A 16,372-nucleotide genomic window follows, 5' to 3' on the forward strand; every position below is an offset into this window, starting at 1 on the left:
CTATTCTCCAAACCATGGTTTGAGGTTATCCAAACACCCCCTAATTGTATTTTTGTTAGTACCCACTCCACACTGAAGTTTTTTATATTCTATGTTGGATTGGATTGGATGTGCCTTGGAGCTCGCCGGCGTAACAGCTCGTGATTTCATTTAAATGAAACTCTATACAACACAAATGAAATAAAGTCCACATGCTGAATTCAAAATTTGACGACTAATTTTTTAAAGGACACACACCAAATTTGACTCAAATAAAGTTTTTGTTTTTCCCCCCCCTTCTGTCGATTCGCCGTCACCCTCTTTTCCTTTTTAGCAAATCCAATTGAATTCAGTTTAAGGATTTTGATGGATTAAGTGCTTGTTAGATGTTCAACGTATCCACACGCCACTTCCTTTATAATTATATCAACACACACACGCGTACCCACAATTCCAATCTGAATAGACAGGAGGACGAAATAATAGGATCGGATATAATTAAGGCAAAAGAAGAAGCAGGAAAACATTAAAACTAAAATTAGCAATACACTGTGTATACATAGACTTGTTCATGTTTGTACCTAACTATTGTTTATTATTCCAGAATATATATAAGAAATGAATAGTTGTCTTCTTGTGCTTCACATACCCCACTCCACAAAAGATGAATCATACTCCTTGGTGAGTCCAAACAAAAGAGTTAGATCAGCTCAATTATTTGATGATCTTCTTCTCATTTTCATTATTATTTTATCTACCTCCTCATCCCCCATCCCCCCCCCCATCACATCAATGTCCTTCATAAATTAAATTACCACTTGTCTTTTGTACAATCAGGCTTCATGTAAACGAATAATATATTATTGACTACTCCTGTATTCTAGTACCCCTATGTGATCCTCATCATCGGACAACCATTTATTTAATTAATCCGAGAAATAATTAGGATTTGACGGGTGTTCTCGATTTTACGGTCTCCTAAGATTCTTAATCTGTCGTTTTGATATCGAATAACGCAATAGTCAAAAGGACATGAATTACCCTCTCCTCGTTTGCTAGTTAAACAAATCAAGATCTTGATTACTTTCTTGTCGTTTACTGATTAAACTAATTAAAATTGGCCCACGGGCAAAGTACCACGGTTCCACATTAATATACGAGTATATCATATAATTTCTTGGTCAATATATATAATCCATATAAAGCAACTTCGAAGGCCACCACACACACACACACTGAATTTAATATTGCAGTGGCTCCTTTCATGTTGAATTGGCCGCCGCGGCTTCGTCTCTTCCAGAAATTAGGTCACTGCATATATAATTATTAGTACTTGAAAATACACAAGTGGAATACATTGGCATTTCATACTTAATAATTTGAAACATTCCCGGATTCCCTCCTTGCATTTATCAGCACTGCCTGCACCAAAAGCCTTAGAAAAGAAATTAATTAGATGTGCTTATTTAGTTGTTTATATCTTTTAAGTAACTTTATGATTTGTTGTAAATTAAAATTTATTATACATGTTGATTGTACAAATTAAGATCACCAAGAAACGTTAGCCTGTTAGCAGCTCTTGTACGGGTGCTTTTGGAGTACCATGTATGCATTCAACTTTTCATTGGGTTATTATTGAGATTAAATGAATATAAATTAATGTTAAAAAATAAAATTTGTATGAAGCTGTATATAGGTTTGAAAGGGGAAGAGAAACGCAAGCTAAAAGAATTGGCAGAATAACTTATTGAAATCTGGCAAATGAAACACAAGAAGGAATTGGCTGATCATCTCATTTGATAATATTAAAGAGCTGAAATTTGAATTTGATTGACTGAAAAGGAAAGCATTAGGTCATTAGGCTGTGATAGTTGGTTCCAGGAAAATTAGTAAAGAGGGGGGAGCAGGTGATGGTGGTGGCAGTGGTGGAGGATGGGGACACCATGTCTGGAAATTAACCCTAGTTGTCAAAATCAAACTATTGATAATGAGAGTGGGATACTAATAAAGTGAACATGTACTACTGCCATTTATCACGGAAAGGTACATATTTCTGGTACTATATAAATATATATATATATATGTGTGGGGTTAAGGTGCACCCAACACCCCAAACTATTTACTCAGGTGCGTCCAGTGGCTTAAAGTAATTTTGAGTGCATCCAGTGTCCTAAATTAATTAAAATGGTGCGTCCATATCCCAGACTAACAGAAATGTTATGTTTAACTGTTACTTTCCTGACTCAACTTAAAGTTGACCCCAAATATTCTAAATGGCAGACATATGGACATTTGATGTGTATTATTCTTACTCAAAATTGAATTTATTTCCTTCCTCTTCTTCTAAATAAATTGACTTTTGAATAAGAATAATACACATCGGGTGCCTATGTGTCTGCCATGTAGAATATCTGGGGTCAACTTTAAGCTGAGTCAGGAAAGTAACGGTTAAACATAACATTTCTGTTAACCTGGGATATGGACGCACCATTTTAATTAGTTTAGGACATTGGATGCATCCAAAATTACTTTAGGCCACTGGACGCACCTGAGTAAATAGTTCGGAGTGCTGAACGCACCTTAACCCTATATATGTGTGTGCCCGATCTTCAAGCCCTCTAATTTTTATTAGGTCAGAAAAATTAGGTCATGAGGGTCCACTTTTGGGGTCCCAAACCCCACAACATTATTCACTTATTCTCCATGGATCATCATTTCTTTTCCCACCTTCTTCCCCCTTCGAATATCTCGAAAGCTCCTCAGCAGACTTCCCCAGCCAAAAAGCTCCAAATCCCACCTGAACACGTCAGCCGATTTGTGATAATTTGGAACCAACGAAAATCATGTCAATTTTTGATCTTTTCTGAAGATATAATTTGTAGTCCCTGAGGTGAGTGATGATTTTTAACAAAGGTATCTGTGAGTAACTAACGTGGTTGGTTCATATAGGCCCTGGAATTGATGCCATCGTTGACATCTTCTTTACCAGAACATGCTAACTCATATTCTTGTTCTGCGACTAGGTATCGATGTGGTTATCCATCTTTGGATGGGATCCAAATTCAGCTTAATAAGATCAGGTCGGCGTGCGATGCGATCTCACGGAGGACAAGGGTTAGGAACTTAGGATAGCTAAGTACCTTTATTCTTTTGGAATAAGTGATGTGAGGACCAGTTTGTATAAATGCCTTTATAATTGTTTTTTAACCTAAGAGAAACTTGCCGGACCACTTAAGTAAGTTTATGAATGATATTTTTCTTCATACACGACCCTACCAAATATATATAGCACTTCACAAGAGATCGACATGCAATAAGTTAAAGATATAATAATGAAAAAGCATATTTTAAGACCAAAGCTCTGTCCAAAGTATGCATATCGGAAACATTTCTTTTAAAAAAAAATGATAAACCATTATTCTCAGGGGGGGTTGGAGCAATGTAGTTATCTTGTAGCACACACAATGCCATAGAAAGAATTCGACATACAGAATAAAAATCAAGCAGCCGCTTTTCTTCAGCCGAAAGCAAAGAAGCACCAAATAAGACGTATTTTCCCTCCGGGAACTGCTAATGAGTTGCGCAATATAACAATAAAATTAAACTGGTAAAAGTAATTATACACTGACTACTTATATATGTATTTACAGACAAACAAAATGGGGAATCTGGTTTCTAAGGCAGAGGCGCAGTGAGTAGTGGGGGTTTCTCCCACCGTCACAGAGATCCTGGCAGGCTCACAGGGACATGGCATGGCTATGAACTTGGGTACTTCGTCGCCTGGCATCAGTACTGGCAAGCTTTGCCCTCTGTTTTGCTTCAAATCCTATCACAGATACAAATATACACACATATATCAGTGATAAGTAAATTCATGAGTTCTGCGTATTTATATAGCTAGTGATGGGTTTAATGATGAAGAGGAGGAGGAGGGCTACCATGGAGGGGAGTTGAGATTTATGTGGGGAGGATGAGTCGTGAAGAGGAGGCTGAAACGATCGGCGAAGTGATCGGAGCTTTTCCCAGTGGTAGCAGCAGGAGCAGATGCCGCTTATGGTGAAGATGACGATCAAGAGGAGGGCGGTGCCGAGAGGGAACCCTAGCGACGGTCGGGATGTGTCCATGTCTGTTGGCGATAAATCCTGACTCTCCATACATTTGAGCTTAAAATCTGCAAAGCATCTGTTATATATAGAGAGCGGGACAGATTAGGTGGGAATAAGGAATCAAAAGGATAAGGCTTCTTTTTTTTTTAAAATACTTTTTAAGTTTTTGTTTTCGTGGTACTACGGAATGGTAAGAAAGAAATCTATCTTTTTGTTTTTCCTCGTGTTCTGATATTTAATTTGTTGTAATGAAACAAAATTGGCCATTGGCAGGCATGAAAGGCTGCGGTGCGGGTGGTCTCTGTTTCGTTCAATATCCTTTTCTTTATAGTTTAGTAGTAATAATTACGAATTTAATTTCAATTTGTTGAATAATGTAGCAATTCGTTTCAGTAATTGCACCATTGATTTCAAACAGCCACATCACATATATAGCAAATAAAAACAAATCACTAAGGGTATGTTTGGCTCAATGAGAGGAAGGGGAGGGGAGGGATTTTAATGGAGGGGAGGGGAGGGGAGGGGAGTGGAAGGATTTTAATATTATCTTGTTTGGATTTATAAAAAAAAGAGGGGGAGGGGATATTTTTGCTCTTATTTTATTTAAGGCATGGGCATAATTGTCACAACATGACAAAATAGACATAATGATTACAACATGACAAAATATAGGCATAATAGTCATAATATGACAAAATATTGCCTTTTCCCTCCAAATCCTCTCAATTTTGGAGGGGAGGTTGAGGAGGGGAGGGGAGGGAAAATTTTAAAAAATTTTCCCTCCCCTCCTAAAATTTGTGTGTTGCCAAACAAGGGGAAATGATTAAAATCCCTCCCCTTCCCTCCCCTCCCTCCCAAATCCCTCATACCAAACACACCCTAATCCAAGCCGAGAGGATCGGGAATTAATTAGCGTGGTTGAGGTTAATTTATATATATAACTACTTAAGCTCAAATCAAACATAATTAATTGTGGGGGAGCGGGTAAGCATGGTTAAAATAGAATTTATTAACTTGTAATGTGGAGATGTGGCGCCACTTCGCTGGATATATCCAATAGATATCATCAGATCTTTTGTTTTTTTTAATGATTTGTTTGATATGGAGAACAGTACAGTTGGATTTCCCAATGATGAACGTTTTGAGGCTCGTGAGAGGTTATGTGAGCTCGTGAATGGGAAAATGACGCCTCCATGAATATCAACAGGGAATCAAATTTACCGCATATGGGCAGTTTCTAACTTTCTAATTATGTTTAACGTATTTTGTCCCAAAAAAAAAAAGTATGTTTGAAATTCATGCCTTGGAGCTTACGGGCACATATCAATGTGGTGTTTCAAATTCAGCAATCTGGTAGAAATGGATGTTGATGGGGTTTGACTCTATTCTCGTTACTTCTCGCATTTATCAAGTCAGGTGAAACTCAGTAATTTTGCAATAGAGACAGTGACATGAAAAATGTCATGAAAGTAAAAAGTCATGTGCCTGATTTCAATTATAGTTTTGAGTTGTTGCTACTTAATATTACCTTAGTTGCTTACTATAAGATCTTGTTTGATTTTTATTTTAGTTATAAATATAAAACTCAATTCCACTTTGTCTTTTATATTTATTTTTTCAAGATAATCCTTTTAATAATGATAGTTTTAGCTAAAAAACTTGATTACCAAAAATGTTTTATGAAAGACAATACATATTTATTATAAATAACTAACTTAACTTATTTTCTTAATTTACTCAAATTAATCAACTAGCTCTTATATTTAGAACCGGATGTAGTATATAATTAGTTGACTAATTTGATCAAGGGTTAGTTGACTAATTTAAATAAATCAAGAAATTTTATTATTTATAATAAGTAGGTATTGTTTTTTCTAAAACATCATTACTAATTAAATATATTAGTTAGAACTATCATTACTATAAGAACTATATTAAAATAAATAAATAAATATAAAAGATAAAACAGATTGAAGTTTTATATTTAAGATTAAAATAAAAATCAAATTAGATTTTATATTAAGAATTGAAAGAAATACTTTCCAATTCAAGTGAAAAAACAAAAACAGATCATGCGGGAGAAACTCAAAATTATAATGTGGAGTTCAAATGATGCGTGGTTGGGCGAGGTGGCAATGGAGAATGGGTCCATGTGAGGGGAGGAGCTTTTTGGACACCCAATGGGTTACACCAACCACGCATTTGTTTTTATCCATGCGTGGGCTTTTCAACACAATCACTGTTGACATGTCAACTTTCTGGTTGGACCCTCCCTAATTTATCCCCCCCCCCCCACTTTATCAACACACTTCTAATTATACAACAAATTATAATTAAATTATATAACAAAATTTGGGAGAAAATTATATTTAAATGAATTAAAGAGACACTTTTTTTTCCCAAAACATAGTCTGTTACATATTACATGAAAAACAAAAATACATGTAAAGATATGATGCCAATATTAAAGTCAAACTGCTCTGTTCTAGCACTATGAAAGATGAAATCTAATGCTTTAGATATTGTTTTGTTACTATAAACATTTTTAATTAAATATTTGGGCTACCCAACTTAGGAGCGAAACGTTGCAAAATAACTGTGTTATTCAAAATAAGCTTAAAAAAGATAATGAATTTGAAATATTAAAAGGTCTAAAGTGATAATAATTAGCGAAAGCTAGATGGAGCGTGGCTAATGTAAGGATGGCGAAAGGTTATTATACCTAACACAATGGACACGTCCCTATCGAGTCTTGGGCGCTTGCTCCCCAGTAAGGCAATAAGAAAGCATATCTATTTTTTCTCTTTCAAAAAAGCTATGTTGAGCGGAGTACCTTTTGAACTTGGGTCTGTGTATGGTACAGGATTCATAGGGACGTGTGTGGATATATTATTAGCATATTTGCACTCAAATTAATTTTGCCTCTGAATCAAAGACAAGTTAAGACCATATATTATGAAACGTGGGGCTGATCATATGGTATTGTCACAAAGCAAAGCACAGGACAGATAAAGCTTTTTCTGTGTGCCGCTCACTCATTTGTTCATAACTCACGAATAAGATTAGGAAATCCAACTGCTTTAACTATTTCTTTGTGATTTGATTTTATCGATTTGAACGTTTAACACATAAAATTGACACTCTGGTGTATGATATGGTCAGATCCAGTGGACAACAAAGAGTTTCATCACAACTTTAATATTTTTTTTGGTTCAAATATGGAAATTCTTTCTCCCAATACGTCAATTGTAGCAGACGTAATTTTATCACTATACATAATATACAGGAGGAGCGATACATTGGAGACCAATGTTTTAATTTGATTCCAGCTTGAGACCAGTAAATTTTAAAATTATCGTCAAGAACATCTAGTCCTTGGTAATCATATAAGATTATACTGTTATCATTCATCCTCTTATGTTTGAAGTTAAATATTAATATGGCCTCAAATTGCCATCCCCCTAATAAATTTTTTTCCCCCTCCTAAAACGTAAGTATCCTTCTATTAAAGGCAGTCCTATTCGAAATACTGTCGGGTACTAAATGTGAATACTTCTCTTAACGGGAATTTAAACTTTGGTTCGTTACGTTGTGAAATACTAATCTCTTCTTTGAGATCCAACCCTTGTTGGTCCTAATAGTATAATATTAGCACACACAACCATCGCTCACAAAAGATGGGCTTTTATTTAGGTTGGGCTGGTCCAATATACTTTTCTAGCGAAGCTGAGGCCCCTCAGAGCACAGGTTTTAGGCTTTTAACAGAATGCTCCTGCCCCAAAAGCCTGGTCTGATCCCGCCCGGCCAATTCAGGTTGGGAACCAACTAAAGTTTTATGATCATACATGGTTTATTTCCCTTTTAACTATTAAACCTAACTGGATATGATTACAAGATTTTAGGGACTTAATTAATAAAAACGAAATTTTAAGAATAGAATCAATAAGTGAGATAAATCTGTCCATTATGAATTAGTGAGTACCAACAAAACATGTTAAAGAGAGATTTATTAGGAAAGTATGTTGTTAAATTTTCCAAAAAAAACTGTTAAATTTTAAAATTTCAAATCAAGAATTACTATAAAAGTATGTTGTTATTTATCTTTTGAGTGTAGTTTTTTTTATAAGTATAGCAACAAATATTAATTTGAGATCTTAAAATTTAAAATTTAAAAAAAAAAATCTTTCCTTGTTTAAAAGATTTTAAAAAAACATTACGCATTATTTATGTTATAATATTATTGCTCATGAAGTGCCACTAATCCTCTGTGTGAAATATACTAAAAGTGCCTTATAAATAGGACTAAATGGTAATAGAGATTAAAACAAAATCTTGAGATCTTAAAACTATACAATAGAGGATTCTTATCTGCAAAATAAGAGGCACCTAAGAGTATAGATTTTTGAAATTGTTCAACCCACCACTTAGCACTTGGAGATTTAAAATAATAGTTTATCAAATAAAAAAATAAAGAAGAAAATCAAATTAAATATTATAATGACAAAATAAAAAATACATAAGAGAAATAACATACCCTCAGGGCCTCAGCAATAGTAAAAGTATGTGTCAAATGTTTACAAGTAAGAGTAGAGAAACAAGACAGCAAAAGAATGGAAGAGGCTGGAGCAACTAATAAAATGAGAGAGTAAGATGATGAGAGAGAAGAGAGAAGTCTGAATACATGAAGTGGGAACACAAGCTCAACATGCGGAGGACTTAGACGCATTTATGGGCTACTGGCATAAGAGGAGATGCAAAATGTATAAGTAAAGCTTGGACGATTCAGACACATTCATGGGTGTAAGAGGAGATGCAAAATATATAGCAAGCCATGACTTAATATTCTTCCCAGCTTCAAACGCATGCAAAGAGTTCAATTACTTTTTTGACTTAGACAAAAGTGGTTCTGAGAGATTTGTACGGGGAGAGGATGCTCATACGCATGGAAATGGGGAGAAAATGACAAAAGTACTTTTTCTGAAGTTCATCACTCAAAAATGAACTTTACAAATTCATCTCTACCAGATGAATTTGCAAATTTTCCCATTTTATTGAAGAACTCGTTCTAGGCCAGATGAAGTTTATAAATTCATCTCCTGGTAATGAATTTCAAGTGTAACATTTTAGTAATATCTTTCTGCACTGTAGCATTTTGGTATTTTATTTCACTATTCATAGCATTTTGTTAAAAATCCCAAGAAAAGGGGAGGGGACAAAAGCGGAGGCGTTGGGGCCAGTGAGTCCCCCTGTCGAGGCACACCCATGCAATTTTTTTGGTGCTTCTCTCCGCTTAAATCCCACCAACGACGCTCCTCCCCACTCCAATTTTCATTCTTTCTAGTTCCTCCCCCCCCCCCCCCAAAAAAAGAAGCAAACGTATTCCGCAAAACAACATGAGCAAAAAAAATTGTGAAGTTGCCTAAAATGAAGATTGGATAAACTGAGATGAATAAAAGGGGCGAAAATGATGTGAGGCAACAGAAGAAAATCTAAAAACGGGACACCTGCACTGGGTTAGTGTTTGGTCTGCCACCACACATTCCAAATCCATAATGTGTTTCAGGCCACTTCGGAAACAAACACGCATGTGCATGAAGGCTTAGTATGGGTTCTGTCTCGCATGCTTCCTATTTTCTTTTCCTTTTTTATCAGTAAATAAAAAAAAGTAAAATTATTTGCAGCCCTCGTTTTGTAGTATGTAGCTTTCCTTCTATATATCTTGAAGATCTACATTTTATATTTTATATTCTACATTAGAGTCTGTTTACTAGGAATGTCTGGGCATTTCTCAAGAACATTATTATTTCTTGCTTTTATAGTTCATTATAAAGTGAATAAAGCAGGAACACTGATTATTTGTTCTACTATGCTCATAATTAATTTTAACAGGTAACATTTGTTTTTTTTTTTTTTAACTAACTTTAGTAAATAAATCTTATAAATTACTTCCAACTTAAATCAAAACACACCATTAGCCAAGGGTGAATAGATGATGTCATTGGTTAGATAATACTACATCTTGTTTTTAATATAAGAGTTAATTGATTAATTTGAATAGATTAAACTAAAATATTTTTACTAATTATGTATTAGTCAAAACTATCATTTTATTAGATCTTTAACATGTGTAACTATTATAAAAACTATTTAAAAAATAGATTAAATATAAAAAATAAAATATATTAAAAATCATGTTAACTTAAGGGGGTGTTTGGCAAAGTCAAAACCTAGGTTTCAGAATCACTTTTCCGCAAAACGAGGTAACCTCCTCCATATATTTACTTCGTAATCCGTAAAAGCACTTCTGAAACCATGGTTTGGTTTTTATCCAAACACCCCCTAAAAATTCAAAATATTCAAAATAATGGTATAATATGGGTATAAGGTAATTAAAAGGCTAAGATGCATCATTGCCATAAATGATGATGTTTGAAGAGATGTAAGGAGAGAGAAGAAGGAAGGTAATGATGGGAAAAGCAAAGTCATAATGAACGAGAAGAAGGAGGTTATGTGTCCTGCTCACCACCCGGCAAGCCCATTTGTTATGCCTGTTTCTTGTCCCCCCCCTCTTTTCCCTTTTTATCCTTCCTCTTTTCCGTCATTCCCCCTCGTCCTCAGCCACCCCTGCCTTTTATACCTCGAGGTCAGCTTTGACATTTCACTTTTGTCTCTTCCCCCGCTCACGCCCGCCTGTTAACAGCGACAACTTATTTATATCCCGGTCTCCCTCACCAGCAATTCCCTGATTTCTCCCTCTCAATCACTCTCCGCCCTCCGATGCTTTACTTCTTCGTACATCGCCGCACTTCTCTGCTTGACGCCATGCCTTTTCCTTATTTACCCTTTTAACCCCCCGGCTTATTGTATTTTTTTTAACCATTTTAATGTCAACGTTTTTTTAGGGTAAAACAGGAGTGTCTTAAATCATATTCCTCTTATTTACACTATAAAATAAGTTTTATATTTAAAATTAAAAAATGTTAGATTTGAGACTAGTTTTTTTTAGATCTGGAGCAGTTAAAAAATATCCTCCTCAACAAGTGCACTCCTAATATTAACATTTTGATACTTATTTCCTTCATCTTATTTTGATATTTTTTTTTAACATTTTGACTATTAGTTTCATATAATGAATCGTAATTTTTTTAAAAAAATCTAAAGACTCAAAATTCGTTTTACTTCCATCCAATATAAAAATATTCAATAATCATGGTTATTTTCAAATGCTGTAATTATTATTCAATAATGTGAAATTTACTATTCCTCTGGTCCTTAATATAATATCTATTTAACTAATTTGATTAAATTAAGGAAGTTAGGTAAGTTAGTTAATTATAAGAAATATGACATATTTTTTTCTAAAACACCATAATCATCTTTCTTAATATCCTTCCTCCCTCGCTTACTTAATTATAGTTGATAGAGTATCTATAAGGTAATTTAGAAAAAAATTGATAAATATGAAAAATAAATCTTATATTCAAAACTAAAATTAACTTAATAATTAAGTCTTATATTAAAGATCGGGAGTATAAAGTTTGTAAAATTTAATATTAATGAAAACACCATTTAAACTATTTGGATACTGATTTCCTTAAACTTCATAACATATTAAAATTAGGTAACATTCCCTCTGATGCATAATATAAGATAATATTGATGAGAACAAAATTGTAATCTAAAATAGAAGAAGTTGTTAGGATAATTGATATAATTTTTTTATTTTATTAAATATATGAGAGAAATGATTTTAAAATAAAATTAGAAAATTTTATTATTTTAAATAAATTTAATGAGTAAATTTTCATTTTATTTGATGCGTAAGAAAAGTTAATCCATTTCTCGAGGGAGGATGATAACTCAAGTCCTTATACGTAATTTCCGTTTTTCTCAGTCCTTTTTGGCCCTTTTCGCTTCATCGTCCATATATTTCATATTGTATTCGAAAGAACATAGCCTAAAGCATTTGTTGCTTTGTGCTTAATGGAAGGGCCCTGAGCTTTCTCTCTCTTTCTGCTTTTCCATTCAATGCGTTCGCTTAGCATTTTCCTGCGAAAAAGTTTCTGAAGAATAATCGGAGAGGTCTTCTTCTCTGCTGATCTACCAAGACTTGGTTCGGTATGTACTTGAAATCTTCCTCTCCACCTCTTTCTTTACATCTTCAGCTCTTCGTTTTCCTTGAATCACTGTGAGTAGAGTTGATGAAGGTCTTGTACTGTTGGGGAATGAATGTTTTACTCTTTTTTCCCACTTTCAACTAGAATGTGCCTTTTGAGTTTAGACTTGAAATCTTCCTTTCAACTTCTTATTTTCCCTTGCCCTTTACTTTTGTCAGCTAACTTGCCTCTTGGGAAAATATCTGACGTTTCGTGGCGTCTTGTTATGTTTTCTTTTGGGACGAGTGATCTTGTGGATCTATTGAGCGGCAGTTCTTTCAATCGAGTGACGATTTCGTTTTCTTCTTTTACATTTCGGCGTTCGTTTGCGGGAAAACTGAGCGCATAAAGCCCTGGTAGGATTTTAGTTTGGAATAAAAAGGCAGCATTGAAACTAAAAACGCATGTGATCTTAATGGCCTAAATGAGCTCAGTTGATTACAATATCAAGAGTACTGCTCTAAATTGAAACCTTGGCATTGATGCAATCTGCGGATGAACTCGCTGACTTGCTTTTAGAAAATGTGTTCCTTGTGTTTGAGTTCCCCTCCCCCCCCCCCCCCGGTATTGTATTTGAACTTTCTTATTTTTCTCTATCAATTTTTGTGGCTTTTTCCTTTTCCCGCGATCGACTGGGACACAACTCCAGTAATGTGTGGAGTAGGGATGGGTGATTCGAATGTCTCAAAAATTTTATTTAAAAATAATCTCTAACTTGATTATGATTATGTTTTTGAAGGTAATATGTTAATTTAATGTTTTTCTGTTTCTGGCATCATTATGCATTTTGCATTCCACTCTGAAATTGCATGCCAGCAAATTAGACGTGTATGTTCTTTTCCTAAATCCCGAATGATACTGTGAGTTTTTTTTTCCCCCCGGTGGTTTCATGTGACGCAGTGTGTATAGTTGGAGTCGAATGTCTCCACTAGTTCTGATTGCTCCGGAGGAAGGGCAGAGCAACACCTCAACAATAACTTCCTCGGATCGTATCTCCCAAAATGTGACTGGATTAAAGGAACGTAATTACCTAGGGTTATCAGATTGTTCATCAGTGGACAGCTCTACTGTTCCAAGCGACTCAGATGAGAAAAAGGACAATCTGAATTTCAAGGCTACAGAATTAAGGTTGGGTCTTCCAGGATCCCAATCGCCTGAAAGGGATGACAGCTCAACAAAACTCAATGAGAAGCCGCTGTTTCCTCTGCTTCCTGCTAAAGATGGAATCTGCTCGTTGTCCCAGAAAACTGTGATTACAGGCAACAAAAGGGGATTCTCTGACACCATGAATGGGTTACCTGAGGTAAAGATTTCTTCTTAAAATTAAGGGGAGCACATGTTTTATATTTGAATTGGAGTATGATTTCCCACAACCTGTCGTTCAGGGAAAGTTTCTGGGGAATTCGGGTGTAAATGTGCTGCTGTCTCCTAGATCTGCTAGAGCTCAACCAACCACAACAAAAGAAATGCCGACTAAGGTGTTGCAAGAACGACCCTGTGCAACTAACGGAACAGGCCATAAAAAAACGGATGCTTCTGTTGGTGGCAGTGCTCCTGCCTCTAAGTAAGTAAAACATAAAGGATTCATGGGTTAATAGTTGTTAATAGCAACTGGAATTTGGATAACCTTATTTGAAATATTGAAGGAATTTCCATTTATCACTAGTTACCTCAATGTACATCTCAACTATTTCAGGGCACAGGTTGTTGGTTGGCCTCCAATAAGATCATTTAGGAAGAACTCATTGGCTGTCACTTCGAAGAACAATGATGAAGTAGATGGAAAACCATGTCCTGCTGCTCTCTTTGTGAAGGTGAGCATGGATGGAGCTCCCTATCTAAGGAAGGTTGATCTTAGGAGTTACAATACATACCAGGATCTGTCTTCTGCCCTTGAGAAGATGTTCAGCTGTTTCACTCTAGGTGAGCTGCGACAATTTTAATATTATCTTGAAAACAAAACTACTCGAATTTTTTTAAGTATTTCATTATAATGCTATGTCGTACTGCAAGCTGTATCTTTGGAATGGATTTACTACACGTTCTATAATTTTGCAGGTCAATGTGGTTCCCATGGAGCTCCAGGAAGAGAGATGTTGAGTGAGAGCAAGCTGAGGGACCTCCTGCATGGTTCAGAATATGTGCTCACTTATGAAGATAAAGATGGTGATTGGATGCTTGTTGGGGATGTACCATGGGAGTAAGTTTTCTGAACAATCCATGTCCTTTTCTGCTGTTTCATAAATCTTGTTTTATGAAACACTAGTGCAAGATGCTATAGCAAATTAACTTTTGTCGTAATTATTGATATGTTGATGAAATACACTTTTGACTGCGGTGCAGTGCTTTATATTCTGTTTGTTCTGAGTCTATTGAACTAGCAAGAATGTTCTTCCATTGACTATGAAGAATGCAAAACTCAGGAAAAAAATAAAACAAAGAAAAGGAAACGAGCCTTTTTCCATCTCTACCATGTATAGATGCTTATATAAAACACAATGCAACATTTCAAATAGAACCTAAAGATCTTGTGTCACCAAGAATGTGTTGCTGTGCAAATATTATACTGGATAAGGTCATGCATGGATTTCTGTATATAACTTTATTTTCCGGGCATTTGACAAAAGTGAAATTTATGTGCGATTGATCTACTGTGATACATCGTACCCATATTTTCAATCATATAATGGGCTTGTATATTAGTTATGATCAAGGCCTTGATCATGGCTAGAAGATTTTGCTTCTGAGTAGAATTGAAGGCAACTGTATAAGGTCATGTAGATGGCAACTGTATTTCTGATGGAATGAATTCTGTACCTGGCTCTAGTCTGCCTCCCTTTCCTAATGCAATTTGCTTGTGTTGCAGGATGTTTATTGAGACTTGCAAGAGGCTGAAAATCATGAAAGGTTCTGATGCGATTGGCTTAGGTATGTACCCGACAATGATAATTTGTTGTAGTCTTTTATACATGTTTAATGATGATTATTGTTGTTATGTAAAATAATGGAATGGGACCATTTGCTTTACATGAGACAGCAGTCATGTCTAAAGGCTGGGTATGCAGCAGTAGATGGGGACCTGGGTGCGTCTAAACGAGGCCATTAAATCTTGACAGTGTCAATAAATGCCATACCATATATGGTTACTTTAGACAGACACACAACTAGGAACCTAAATTGTTTCTGCTATTCGAATGCAACTTTTTTATAACTAGATTGTCTGGATTGTTCGTTGGTTTTGGTAGATTAATCATAGCGTAGTATGAAAATTGGGAAGAGTAGAATTTATTGCATGGGATTGGTCTTGTAGACAAGTTATTATTATAAAGGATTTTTGTATCTACATCGACCTACAGTTGATTGCCTCTGTTGGGGGAATACAAGCTAATTCGAATTAAGCTGATTTTAGTTAATTTTGTATTTTTTCAAATGAAATATCTTTTGTCTGCTTAAGTGGATCCGTTTCTCTGCAGCACCCAGGGCTATGGAGAAATCCAGGAGCAGGAGCTAGAATGACATCGGGGACTATTGACTCCTCTGTCTGCAAAAACTCAATGTGAAGTACGCTGTAAATTACTGAATCTCCGACCTTAGACGGAGGGTCAACAATACAAACCTTACCTTATCTCTGGTTATAACATATACACTAAAAGGTTGTGTTGGATGTTAATTTGTTATTATTTGAAATATATTATTCTATCTTAAAAGTCAGCAATTGTGAAGTCTATATTATGTCGTGATGGGAGCTTTTTTGTTTAAATGGGTTGAATACTTGTTACCATCAAATCAAAGACCACCAATATTATATCCGTGTGTGATTTGACACCCCTGTCCTGTGTATTGTTTTGTTCTTTTTAACACTTCTTTACCAGAACACTGAACACTGTTTCGGGGCCACTGTCCAGTGTCCACGCCCTTGGATTCCCCCAGATTTACAATATAGACTACGCTGGTCTTTCCTGGAAGTCTTAGCTTTTATTTTCTTCCGTACTACAAAGGTGCTAACGTTATTCAAGTTTTCAGTTCCTAGTTGCATTTCACCTAACGGTGCACAATGCATTATACTATAGTTTTGGGAGAATTGCAGTAAGGGTACCTGGAAGGAACATATTTACAAAAATACCTCCAGCG

At 35.3% G+C, this 16,372-nt stretch overlaps 1 protein-coding gene and 1 pseudogene across 1 annotated transcript; one reads left to right on the plus strand and one right to left on the minus strand.

Annotated features, from left to right (window-relative positions):
- Positions 1–3,558: 3,558 nt before the first annotated feature.
- Positions 3,559–4,133, minus strand: LOC114714032 (uncharacterized protein At5g65660-like; annotated as a pseudogene).
- Positions 4,134–12,196: 8,063 nt separating this feature from the next.
- On the plus strand, positions 12,197–16,066 carry LOC114714090 (auxin-responsive protein IAA9). Its single transcript, XM_028898780.1, has 7 exons — positions 12,197–12,203; positions 13,142–13,544; positions 13,627–13,805; positions 13,938–14,164; positions 14,300–14,441; positions 15,108–15,169; positions 15,715–16,066. Exons 2-7 carry the CDS (start codon positions 13,161–13,163, stop codon positions 15,750–15,752), a joined length of 1,032 nt encoding a protein of 343 aa, XP_028754613.1. The 5' UTR covers positions 12,197–12,203; positions 13,142–13,160; the 3' UTR covers positions 15,753–16,066.
- The last annotated feature ends 306 nt before the right edge of the window (positions 16,067–16,372 follow it).

Source organism: Neltuma alba, unplaced genomic scaffold (genome assembly GCF_004799145.2).
Source record: "Neltuma alba isolate B1F8T4 unplaced genomic scaffold, ASM479914v2 tig00011485_pilon, whole genome shotgun sequence".
NCBI classification, from domain to species: domain Eukaryota; kingdom Viridiplantae; phylum Streptophyta; class Magnoliopsida; order Fabales; family Fabaceae; genus Neltuma; species Neltuma alba.

Bases quoted from the DNA above. Each gene is read 5' to 3' on its own strand.
- LOC114714090 (XM_028898780.1), top strand. From the start codon at position 13,161: ATGTCTCCACTAGTTCTGATTGCTCCGGAGGAAGGGCAGAGCAACACC. The intron at 13,806-13,937 runs GTAAGTAAAACA...CAACTATTTCAG, and splicing joins GGCAGTGCTCCTGCCTCTAA to GGCACAGGTTGTTGGTTGGC. The intron at 15,170-15,714 runs GTATGTACCCGA...GTTTCTCTGCAG, and splicing joins TTCTGATGCGATTGGCTTAG to CACCCAGGGCTATGGAGAAA.